The sequence below is a fragment of the Pinus tabuliformis genome, chromosome X (genome assembly GCF_031772625.1).
Source record: "Pinus tabuliformis cultivar Carrire ecotype Pingquan chromosome X, CPIR1, whole genome shotgun sequence".
NCBI classification, from domain to species: Eukaryota; Viridiplantae; Streptophyta; class Pinopsida; order Pinales; family Pinaceae; genus Pinus; species Pinus tabuliformis.
The window spans coordinates 351820437-351833944 of record NC_142308.1 but is presented as its reverse complement, the minus strand read 5'-3'; the positions used below and the strand labels follow the sequence as shown (position 1 = coordinate 351833944).

The 13508-nt window shown below is 40.6% G+C and overlaps 1 protein-coding gene across 1 annotated transcript in view; it reads right to left on the bottom strand.

Annotated features, from left to right (window-relative positions):
- Positions 1 to 3640, bottom strand: part of LOC149139908 (2-alkenal reductase (NADP(+)-dependent)-like) — a 79114-nt gene extending 75474 nt beyond the window's left edge. The window contains exon 1 of the mRNA XM_089446564.1: positions 3131 to 3640. Coding sequence (XP_089302690.1) covers positions 3131 to 3382 — 252 coding nt within the window. The 5' untranslated portion in view covers positions 3383 to 3640. The remainder of the gene's footprint in view (positions 1 to 3130) is intronic.
- Between the last annotated feature and the right edge of the window lie 9868 nt (positions 3641 to 13508).

Here is a 13508-nt window from a genome sequence, read left to right as displayed (position 1 = left end):
TGTTGATAAAGGAAAGTGATATGAAAGGTTGATGGCCCGAATCCTGTCACAGTTTGGTTCCAAGAAGATGAAAGCTCAATTTGTTGGGATGCGAAGAAAAAGGAAGAACCATGCAGCTACTCGAAGATCTCCATGAAGAATTAGTAGCTAATGTATTGATAAAGACAAGCTAAAGAGTTTGTGGTTATGACTTCCCAATTAAAAGGAAGTGAGGAATCTTCTCTATGCTTAAGAGGGAGTAAGAAGTCTCCTTAAATTTTTGAAAAGGAGCAAGGATTTATTCCCTGATCAAAAGGGAATGGCGATCTCCTCTTTGATTGAGAGTGAGATGGACATTATATTCTCTTCTTCATGTGTCATACACTAGGCCAAGACTAACAGTCATATGTCTAGTGAAAGCCATGGAAGGAGAATGGGGTCTGGAGGATTGGATGAGCATTTGAGACTATTACTCCTTGAGGATTGGGAATCCAAGATAGGAAGTAGTCTTGTAGACCAACACACTTTAAGGACTGGATAGGTATCCAAGACAAGAGTGCTCGAAGAGGACCGATATTCTTTGAGGATTGAGAATCCAAGACAAGAATAATCCTAAAAGGACATATCTGGTGAACATATGGATAGGGTATGTGCCTTAAGAGGTAGTGTGGTGTCTCATGTAAAGCCTCCCAGCATTATGCTCTGATCTAGTGGAAAGATAGAGCTTGTTAGTCAAGGCCTTGCTATGTTGTCAATGTTGGTTATGATATTGATGCTTAAAGATGGCTTATCAATCCGACTCTTCTTATGAGAATATTTCAGTTTGAGAGTATCCATGTACCAGGTGTACAATTATGAATACCTCCCTAGTTAAGAGGGAGTGTTGGAGAATGTAACTAGTTTTGGTCTTCATAATTTGTACCATTATGTATTTTATGTAAAAAGCAAAAGAAAAGAAAAAGAAAAATTATTATTATTTTTCTAGACAAACATGTTCTTCATGCTTTTAGGTTTTTAAGTCAAAGTCCTATTTGGACCTATTGTAAAAGAAAAAGAACTTTTATGTATGTAATTTTGGGTCAAAAACCCCTCTCCGTGCTAGGTCGGCCTACATGTCAAGTTTGCCCTACCTCGATGGACGTGTCTATTCGTACCCCCTCTTAACTATATAAATAGAAGAAAGATGGAGCTCATTTGGACACACACTTGAAGAATTATGGTCTGAAATATCGGAGAAGTGGCAGAGAAGAAGTGGAGAGCCGAAGTCTGAAAGAGAGGATTTCTTCTTGGCACGTGTCTTGTTGTTGATCTCTTGTCGATGAATCTGCTAAAAAGAAGGAAGATTGGACTTGGCATAAGAGGTGGAAATTTTTGAGGTATTGGATCTTGGATATCTCATTTGATCTAATCCTATAAGAATATAATTTTCTGGGTTTTCCCCTTTGAGGGGTTTTGCCCTGGCTTGGAACCTATATTTTGTGTTCTTTTGTTTTTGTGATCTTCATGTTCATGTTATGGTAATTGTTTGATGAAAGAATCAAAAAAAATATTAATAAAGGAACAAACTAAATTCACAAGCAATTACTATGGAAAGGAAAATCTAAATTAAACTACAGGCCTCCCGATTTTTCCAACATGCCAAACAGCCCTTATCCTGCAAAATTCGATGGTCTTTTGACGCTACTTTAAGAAACATATTAGCTATTTCTTTGAATTTATCTGTTTTAGGTGATTTACTGTAACTACAATTCAGATATTTTCTGCCACGCTATGGTTTCGTAACAAGTTGGATCATTTGCAGTGATCATCACCAAAGTTCAAAACCAGAAAGCTCGTTCACTGTAATAACAGAATCTACCAAAGTCTTTCAAGTTAAGGACCATGTTAAGCCAGTAACGTTGGGAGTTCAAGATATGGATCATGTTAGCTTATTTATTTTTGCCCTTACTCTGAAGATTTCACTGGTACTTTAAGGATACTTGAAGAAAAATGTTTGGTATTGCTTTAATTTAACCCGTCTTAGTTGATTCACTGTAACTTAATGTCAGATATTTTCTGTCACGCTATGATGTAGTGGCAAGTTGGACCAATTGCAATCATAATGATCCAGGTTCAAAACTCAGCTAGATCATTCCCCGTAATAATACAATCGGTCTAAGTTTTTCACGGTATGGGTTATGTCACGTCAGTGACGGTGGTTCAAGTTATGGGTCATGCTAATTTATTTACTTTTACATATATGGTCTGTGTGAAATGGCCCTTATTCAGTGGTGTTTCAAAGGTACTTTGAGAAACATATTTGCTATTACTTTATTAAATATTTCAATCTGTTTTAGTTATATCACTGTAACTTCATTTCAGATGTGTTTTGTCACACTTTGGTGCATTGGCAAGTTGGACAAGCTGAAGCACTTGGAGTAAAAATGATCCAGATTAAAAACCCAGCAAGCCCATTCCCCGTGAGAATACAATTATTGAAAGCCTTTCAAGGTACAGGAACGTTTAGCCAGAAGATTCAAGGTAGGGATCATGTCAAGGGAGCAAACTAGTTCAAGGAATTGGTCATATTATGTTAGTCAGTTCTTTTATGGTATGGGTCATGTTAGGGCAGTAATGTTTTTTAGTGACTAGGTTAAGTTTAGACTGGGGCCAATTTGTTTATTAGATGGAAGAAGAGCTATCAATTTACACTGCGAAAGGCTCAGTTAAACCTACACGCTTTTTGAGATAGTTTAATCTATCATCGCTTTTCTTCCCATGACGTTTGAACCCAAACCCGAGACTTGGCGAGGAGTAAATCCCACTTGAACTAACTAGTCTACTAGCCTACGCCTCCTACATAAATTTGTAAGTGAAAAGTTGTTAAGGCAGTAATGTTGGTTCCAAGCCCGGGCGTAAGTTCTGGGTGACTTTGACAGAATAAAAAAACCCATAAGTTGCATTTTTATAGCTGCAAAAAATATCCAACATGTTGGTCCTAATCAAATGGGCCTAATTCAGATAAATGATTGAGACAGATGACCCTGATTCTGCTGAATGATATCACATGCTTCTGTTTTCGATTCCTTCGAGCTTGCCTATAACCACTCGTATCATTTCATTTCATACCAACCAAGAGGGAGAGATAAGAGAAAAGAAAGAAGAGGATTACCGATCCAGGGGTGAAGGGAGGTATGTAGGATTTGTGGTAGTCTCTCATGCGCCCTCGCATGTATGGATCGCACGACAAATACAGATTCTTCACCACCACCACCTCCTCTTGTCCTCCTGCCTTAGATTTCTTCAGCTCCTCCAAGTTGATTGTCAGCGTGCTGGAAATAAATTCCAAGTCCGACTCCTTTGGAAGCCCGGTTATGTAATTCTTCAATATTATTTGCTGGTTCACAACTTCGTTGGCGCCCATTTTCGAAAGTATTTTAGGAAATTGAGTGACAAGATAGGAGCAGGCAGCCTGGAACAGATGAACCCTTTTATATCATTGGTGCCATTTGGTGTATGGTGATATGAATGTATGCTCCTTTACAGGCATGTTGTCACATAAGAACTCGAATTTGAATTCGCTGGGTAGGTGGTCTCTCCTTCTTGCGTGCGATCCACCGTTCAATTAGTTTGACCTCAAACAACTAGAAGTTACCTATACCTTCGTGTCCAACGCTTCTACTATTATGGTAAAAGTTAGATGTGCTGCGCCAATATAGCAAATCCGCTGGGTAGGTGATCTCTCCTTCTTGCGTGCGATCCACCGTTCAATTAGTTTGACCTCAAACACCTAGAAGTTACCTATACCTTCGTGTCCAACGCTTCTACTATTATGGTAAAAGTTAGATGTGCTGCGCCAATATAGTGATATATGGTTTAACAATAAGTTTTGAAGGGCAACGAGACCATGGTTCAAATTTTATTGAGTATATGGTTTGTTATGATTTCGGTTCATGGAGTAGACTTCCTATTTTCGAGAGGGCTCAAGGAGGAGACTCTCCATTTCCTAGAGTTCAAGGAGTAGACTTCCCATTTTCGAGAGGGCTCAAGGAGTAGACTCCCCATTTCCCAAAGTTTGGGCTTCTTACTAAATCATAAGATTTGGTACATATCTTGGTGTTATAAGGTATCCATGAGGGTTGATATTGGACATCCCCTAGAATAGTCCAAAGAATTACCCTTTCACCATGGTTAAAAAAAAGATAGATATGGCAGCGAATTGACACTTTATTATATCTATCTATTGGCAGTGGCCTCTAGTTGCCATCATCTTTCAATGGGATTGGGCTTCTTGCTAAATCATATGTGGTATATATCTTGGTGTTATAAGGTATCCACGAGAGTTGATATTGGACATCCCCTAGAATAGTCCAAAGAATTACCCATTCACCATGGTTAAAAAAAAAAAGATAGATATGGCAGCAAATTGACACTTTATTATATCTATCTATTGGCAGTGGCCTCTAGTTGCCATCATCTTTCAATGGGATTATGTTCGCTTAGTGAGTTGTCTCTTCTATGTAGTTTGTTGTTGTATGTCTAGGTAGTGATCACTTTAAAGATTAATTGTATTAATGTTTTTTTTAATAGTAATAATCAAAATCTGTTGTCATTATTCATAAATGTTGTTCAAAAACTAGTTACAACATGTTTCCTAAGATTTGACCCAACCAACGTGGGAACAAATTGTTCGCCAAATCACTCTTGCTAAGATCCTTTGACAATATGTATATAAATGTTAAAAATAATAAGTAGAGTAATAATAATTTAATTTTAAAGTTATAGTCAAGTTAGACATAAATTGATATATGAAAAAGAATCTTGAGATGGAGAATATGGATTTGACTATTAAAATTCATGAAAATATATATACTTTAAGCCTCTAGATTTGAATTAGAGGAAATACATATTATATTTGTAACTTTATATTATTATTTAATATTGAAATTTATAAATTAAATAATATTAATTGTTAAATATATTTAAAAATAAATTATTTTTTATTTTATAATAGGACTTTGATTTAGCAATTGTTTTGTTGTTTTTAATGGTACTAAACTGTAATATATATATATAGTGGTTGTAATGTTTTGGCATTTGTTAATTTGGCCAACGGAATTTGGTATTACGTCATTATTTTTGTATGTTGTAGGGATCATTGCATCTAAATATGCAATGTTGCTCTTTCACATTAAGGATTTCTCTATAACATGTAAACATTATGGTAATCGACATATCAACCACAACACTCTCAATCTAACATAGAGAGTGATGCCTTGATTCTTCATCACACTCCTTCACTTTTAGCAACACCACCACAAGGCCACCATTTACACCATTCTTTTCACCACCCTCACAAGTAGCTCTTGCCTTACAAATGAGATAGATGGAATACCTAGACAACTAGGCATATGTGCAATGCATATTGAAGTGGTGGTTGCATAATGGGATCGTGAGACACCTCTACTTATTTTGGAAAGGCTCTAGGAACACTGCACACTAAGCCTTTCCACCTCCTCCACCCTTCGATTGATGCTCTCCTTATTAAATTCCGAACTTATCACCTCGCAATTAATTCCTAGCAAATTATCATAGATCTATTGAATGAAAGCACAACTAGGTTCTTAACAAAATATTTAATGAAAGCAATTAACCCATCTCAATCACACATTTGACAGACACAAATTCTTACCAATCAACAGTTTTTCATTAAATTAATAATCTAAACCTACTTGGGCTCTTGTCCTGGTATAATGGCCCAACTAAGAAAAATACATATACAACATATCTTAGATCTTATTCAATTTATCAAACCCTATATCTATCCTTAATTTGTTTGGTTGATCTGGATCTCCTACCTTGTAATGTTGCACCTTCCTTGAACCTAACACACTTGAGTATCTCACTCCTCACTTGAGAAAATTTCTTTCTCAATGTCTTATGTTGTTGTGAGCTGTGTCTTTCTCCTCTCCTTAGCCTTGCTCTTATTACTTCTTATTGAGTTAAATCCCCAACCCTAATCTCCAAATAAGTGGATGGTCAAGATTAGATTTCACCTCATTTGAAATGGGTGGTTGAGATTAAAACATGATGACTAAAGTAAATACTTTACTTTTCATAAGTTTATTTGGCTCAATAGCTAACATGATTAATTATGTGATTTTCCTATGTTAGACTTAGGCTAACTTACAATATCAACTTACTCAATACTCGAGCACATATCCTAAACAGACTTTAGGTAGCTTCTACATGTCTAAACACTTAAGCTTATGTGGAATTACTTCTGCCACCTGGAACTGCATCCGCTACCACATGTTCTCCCTTTGAACTAGAAGCCTTCCCTGCAACCTACTTTGGAATCATCCTAGAAGACCTGCTCCCTTTGGGCTTGTTTCTGGAAGCCTCTTGCTCTGAACATACTATATTGTAATCTCATACCATGAGACCTTATTGACAGACTTGGAAGGGTCTGCTAACTCCTCCTCCCCACCTAAACCTGGAGGTTGACGCCATCTATTGTGTTAAACCTTTAGAGCTTCTTGCTTCTTATTCTCTATCATTATTTGATTGCTTGCCATTGCTCGAATAGGTTAGCCCTCTAGCATATACAAGTTTCCTTCTCTAACTCCATTGATGCAGTCATCATCTAAGCTAGATCCCATGGGTCTAGTTAGTGCTTGTCAATCCTAGAACGTTACAACCCCTTATTCTCTATCGTAGAGATTGAGAGCAAACTTCTCTTGATTTTTTCCACCCATAGCACATCCTTCACAATCAACATGCCTCCTAACTCATGTTGGAACAACATTATCCCAACTCCCTTCACCACATTTCTAATATCAACACTTGACTCCAGACGCATCTCTGAGTCCCAATCTCTCAGGCTGTCAAACAACTCTGGTGCTCTTTCCATATGACATGTGGATCCACTATCCAATAGTCATGTACCCGTTGGTATGGTGCTTAAGGAAATGTAGGAAAGAATTATGAATTCCATCACAAATTTCTTGCTAAACCCTTCCACTTGAACTTTTTTCTAACTCTTCCACCTGAGCTTTGTCAACATAGCTACAGCCCATTGCATACCCTTTCCACCCTTCTTCCTTTATGGACATTGTGAAACATAATGTCATGTCTTATGACATGCAAAACACTTGACCTTAATCAATTCCTTCTTCTTCTTCAACTATGAGGATAAGTCGTCACTCCTGCTCACGCCCTTTCCTTTGCTCTTCATTATCTTACCAACACAAGATATGTCCTTGTCACATTCCTTCTTGTTCCCCATGGCCTTTTGACTTCTCTCTCATCTCCTCCTGGATGCATTCATCTACAACCTATCAAATGAGGGTTTGTTATCCCGAGCTCAAATTCCTTTAATGAATGAATCCCACATCTTTGGGAATTCATTCATCGTCGTGTTTACTAACTCTGTGTCATCCAATCCCCCCCCCCCACACTATTACAAGTTAATCACAAATCTATGTGATCTTCATCGGGTAAATTGTCACCGAGCCAAATCTAGTCACCTATGTAAATCGAAGCTTGTCCCTCAACACCATTTTCCTATTAACAGTCTTACTTTGGTATAGACCCATTGATCCGAACTTAAATAGGAACGCAACAACTTATAGGTATAATCATAAACACAGAGATGCAGCAGAAAAACACTTCATTTCATTAATAGAAAAATATTGAACTATGCTTACAAACAAAATGGAAATAAGATAGCTCGGGCGATGGTAGCTTATCTCTGAGAAGAGATGTGGTGGCTACATGCCTTTGAATTGTGTTATAATGAGGCTCAAGGGCCTATTTATTATTGGAAAACATGAGAAAACCCTAACCCGAGGAGATGTAACAACAAGAGTTTGTGGGCCCCGTTGCGGTTAGTTGGGCAACCAAATTCTCGAGGTCGTAACTTGGTCATATTATCTTCATTTGGCGCGTACGATACCTTGTTGGAAATGTCTCCCTGATTACTACATGTTTCGTCGCAAGCCCCTCCTTATGGCTATGGGCCTACGTGGACCCCAAAAAAACGTCGTTTAGGGGGTCAAAACTGCTCCGGAAGTTCAGGACCCGAAAAACTGCTAAAAATAGTAAATGTTGAAATGAACAAGGAAACAGATGAAATTGACTAGGGGTTCTAGGTGGAATAGGCGGGTGGCCACCAATATCCACCTAGATCATTCCTCCCCCCTTAGGAAGCAATGGTCCCCATTGCATGCAGAGCCTCCATGAGGTGAGGAAATTTTTGTTGAACCTGGTCCCTGGTGAACCACTTGCCCTGGTGAAGGAGTTGGCCTGCTTTGACAACTCGATATAGTTGTATCCTCTGTTGGCGAGTGTTCTTGATCTATGTGTCCATGATCTGATCAGTTGTGGCTTGTTCCATGCAGTCCGGGTTGAGCTCTGTTGGTGTGAGTTGTTCTGCAATGTTAGATGTGTCCAACAATGGTGGAAAGTATGGCCGAAGGCGATCTACATTGAACACTGGGTGCAGACCAAGGAACGATGGGATGTTGAGCTTGAAGGCATTGTCACTAACGGCCTTGGTGATGGTGTATGGCCCATATTGGAGTGGGTGAAGCTTGCGGTGGGGTCCAGTAAGGCACTCCTTCTGCAAATGTAGCCAAACTTTGTCACCCACCTGGAACTTGTGCGACACTCGATGTTGATCATGGTGCTGCTTGTACTTAGCATTGGCTATGTCCAATATATCATGGACCTGTTAGCGGATGTGTTGAATGTACTCAATGAAGTTGTTAGCCCTTTCAGCTTCAGACTGAACGTGAGCCGAATCTACCTGAGTGGTTGCAAATGGTATGGCCACATCAATGGGGCATAATGGCTGAAATCCCAGCCCTACCTGAAAGGGGTTGTGGCCTATTGAGTTGTGGAGAGCTCTGTTGTAGTTGTGTTGGACATAGGGGATACTTTCATCCCACATGTGTGGATGCTTCAAGTTGTACATGCACAAAATGTGTATGATCATCTTATTGACAACCTCTATTTGGCCATCAGTTTGGGGATGGAAAGTCGTGGACTTAGTAAGTTTTGTATCCAGCATCGACCAAAGACTTGACCAAAATGCACTCAAGAATCTGTTGTCCCAATCTGAGATAATGGACTGTGGGATCCCAAAGTGTACCCATACTCGCTCAAAGAAGAGCTTAGCAGTGGCCTCTACTGTGATACTCTTCTTGCAGGCCGCCATGATGGCCATCTTAGAGAATTTGTCGACGACCATGAAAATGCAATCGTTGTTGTGCTTAGTAGAAGGAAGGCCTGGCATGTAATCCATGGAGACAGATTCCCAAGGCCGACTAGGAGTAGGTAGAGGAGTATACATGCCTTGCTTCTTGATGGTTGGTTTGGCAATGGCGTAGGCGATGCAGGATCTAATGTACTTCCCAACATCCTGACGAAGTTTCGGCCAATAAAAATACTTCTACAATACTGCCATTGTTTTCTCTACTCTGAAATGTCCAGCGACCCGACTGTAGTGCGCCTCCCAAATCATCTTGGCACGCTCGCTTGAAGGAACACATATGTGTCCCAGGTGGCATAACAGTGCATCCTGAAGGTGAAAATTTGGAACTTGCTTCCCTTCCAGGAGTGTCTGGTATATGCTGCCGAATTCTGGATCGCTCTTGTAAAGATGTGGCCACCCCGATGTCTCGTGCCCACAGGAGTCGAGCATAGTGATCAGCGCCATGACCGGTGGTCAACTGAGGCAATCAACAACATTATTGGTGTTGCCCTTCTTATACTTAATGTTCAAATGGAATTGTTACAAATAGGTGGACCATTTCTGATGGCGATCGTTCTACAACTTCCCTTGTGTTTGTATGAACTGTAGAGGTCAGTGGTCTGTGTGGATGATTGTTTCCTTCCCCAAAATGTAATGCTTCCATTGACGGCAGGCCTGCACAATGGAATACATTTCTTTGTCGTAAGTGGGGTACTTTCGGACTGTGTCTAAAAGTGTCTCACTGTGGTAAGCCACTAGATGCCCATGTTGAGTAAGAACTGCACCAATAGCATAGTCGGAGGCATCTGTCTCAATCTCAAATGGTTGTTGCAGGTTTGGTAATGTGAGCATTGGTGCAGAACAGAGGTGATTCTTCAACTCGAAGAACGCTTGTTGTTGGTTTTCCGACCAAAAAAACTTTGCTTTTTCTCTGCCCTTGGTGACTTGACTTAAAGGCCAAGTGATATGAGAGAACCCCAACACGAACCTATGATAGAAATTGGAAAGATCGAAAAAGCTGCGAAGCTTTGTTAGAGTGGTTGGGGCTGGCCAATCCCGAATGACTTGTATCTTAGATGGGTCCACATGTACACCCTGCTCATTAATGATGTCCCCAGATATTGAACCTAGTTCAAGCCAAAGGTGCATTTGTCCAAGTTAGCACACAACTTGTGTTGGTGCAGGGTTTGAAGGACCTGTCGAATATGGTGGAGGTGCTCTTCCCAACTCTGGCTGAAGATCAAGATGTCATCTAAATACACCATCAAGAATGCGTTAATGAAGAGTCTCAAGATATCGTCCATTAGTCTCATGAAGGTTGCAGGGGCGTTCGTCAATCCGAACGACATGACCAACCATTTGAAAATGCCCTCCTTGGATTTGAAGGTAGTCTTCCACACATCAGAGGGTTCAATAGCCACCTAGTGATAACCTGACTTTAAGTCAATCTTGTTGAAATATTTGGCCCCCTTGAGTTGGTCTAGAGGGTCATCAATATGTGGGATTGGGTACCTATTCCGGACAATGATCTTGTTCAGTGCCGGATAGTCAATAAAAAGCCTCCAGGTCCCATCCTCCTTTTGTACCAATATAATCAGGCTCCCACAAGGTGATGAGCTTGGTCTGATGTGCCCTTTCTGCAATAGTTCCTGAATCTGCCTCTTGATCTCATCGTTCTCCAGAACAGAGCATCGATAGATCGGTCCATTGGGCAGCGATGCGCCCACGGTCAAATTGATGGAGTGTTTGACCTGACAATGTAGAGGTACCCCTGTGGGTGAGGCAAAAATATCCATGTACTCCTCCACGACCTTGTCCATCTATTGTTGTTGTGCAAAGGAGCCCTGCTTGGAAGTCGTGGCCATAACCTTATTCTTTCCCTAGGGGCGAGTCATAAGGAAAAAAAAAAAATCTTGGTCTAGGAAATGATCTTACTGCATTGCTTTGCAGTGACCAAAGAGATGACAATAGGTGGGGCTACCTCTAGTATCTTGTACAACTTATTAGCCAAAGTAATAATCACAGAGTGAGGTCTAGACTCATATGCAACATGTCGCTTCCACAAGTATGGTTTTCCTAACAATACATCACAAACTTAAAGAGGAGCAATGTCACACAGTACCTCATCCATGAAGGGCTTGATGATGAAGGGAAGGTGGTACTGTTGGTTGACACGAAGATCTCGTCCTTGGTGAAGCCACCTGATGGTGTATGGATGTGGATGTGTTATAGTCTTTAGGTCCATCTTCTTCATGACCTTTGCTGAAATGAGGTTCTTTTGGCTCCCGTTGTCGACAATGAAATGCAACGGAGAACCCTTCACCTACATTTGTGAGTGGAAGAGGCGTTCCCCTCCTCTGGATCTTCAAGATCAATCTTCTGGATCTTGTTGGTGGCCACAGTGGCACTGGGCTTCGCATCAATGATCTGCTTCCCTTTGTCAGTTCCTTATCAGGTTTTGATTCAAATTCGAAACATGCGTCTGACTCGGAATCCTTCATCTCGACCACCTGGGACTACTTGGCCCGACACTCACTTGTGTTGTGAGTGGAGCTCTTATGGAACTTACACCATTTTCCCGTGTCCTTATTCATCTTCAGGGTGTCGTTATTTTCTTACAGCTTAGGCGAGCTGTCCTGGGTAGCGTTGCCTTGGCTTGGTTTGGGGGCACATTTTCCTTGCTTTGGATTCATATATCTAAAGTCTCGCTTCTTCTGTTTAAACTTCTGCTCAATCTTAACAGTGTACCGATACTTCGTGCCGAGCGAGGGAATGTCCAGGAACTCCATCTCATCCTGGATGTACTTGTGTAGACAACCGCAATACTTGAGCATTAGATATCGCTCAGTATCCTTGATACCCAACTTCGTGCGAAGGGTATGGAAAGTATTTATGAACTCTGGCATGTCTTGATCCCTTCTCTGCCATAGTGTGGTCCACTTTATGTATTTGTCTTCATAGCTCCCAACAAGGTAATATTGTTCCTTGATGGTGTCTCAGAAATAATTACAGGTGGATGCGGCTGAAAACCGCGAGGGTTCCTTTTGTTCACAATAGGTTTCCCACCAATCCTTGACGTGTTGGGCGGATTTAAGAAGTGCAAAAGTAATATTTTCCTAATTGGAAAAGTCACGAACTAAAAAATATTCTTCCAATAGATTTAACCATTTATCTACGACGTCTGCATCTATCAGGCCTTCGAATATGGGAATATCAAAGTTAAATTGTACCTTAAAAGGAGTGGTGCCTCCAGAGTGGCTGCTGGATGAAGATGCATCGCCTGTGGGTAGCCGTCGAAGGATTTGGGCAAAGTTATCCATCATCGCGTCCCTCTGTCGCTCGAGGGCTTCCTCGAGCAACATTTTGAAAGGATCTCCTACCCCCTCATCTTTCTTTTCTTCCGCCATGGGAGGTCGTTGGGTTTTGCGAGGCTGATCTTACAATGGTTCAACCAGATCAAGCCCTAACTCCTTATACCCTGACCTTGTTGGGGACATGCAAAGAAAAATAGAGAAAGAGCAGACTGCTCTGATACCATTGATACGAAATTAAGCAGGAACACAACAACTTACAGATATAATCATAAACACAAAGATGTAGCAGAAAAACACTTCATTTCATTAATAGAAAAATATTGAACTATACTTACAAATAGAATGGAAATAAGATAGCTCGGGTGATGGTAGCTTATCTCTGAGAAGAGATTTGGCGGCTACATGCCTTTGAAATGTGTTACAATGAGGCTCAAGGGCCTATTTATTATTGGAAAACATGAGAAAACCATAAACAACCAAAACCATAACCCCGTGAGATGTAACACAAAGAGTTTGTGGACCCTGTTGAGGTTAGTTGGGCAGCCAACTTCCCAAGGTCGTAACTTGGTCATATTATCTCCATTTGGCGCATATGATAACTTGTTGGAAAGGTCTCTCTAAATACTACAGGTTTCGCCATAGGCCCCTGCCTACAACTACTCCCCTGCCACGAACCCCAAAAAAACGTTGTTTAGGGGGTCAAAACTGCTCCTAAAGTTCAAGACTCGAAAAACTGCTAAAAATAGTAAATGCTGAATTGAACAAGGAAATAGATGAAACTGACTGGGGGGTCTATGTGGAATAAGTGGGTGGCCACCAATAGCCACATGGATCACCCACTAAAGCATCAAGCATATCCTTGGTTAACTTCTTCTCAGACAAGTGAGGGGTCAAATGGTCCTTCACCACATCTAAGAGTGCCCTTTGTGCCTTTAACTCCTCTTTGTTAGGGAAACCTTTTTCTTGACATTTGTCGACCC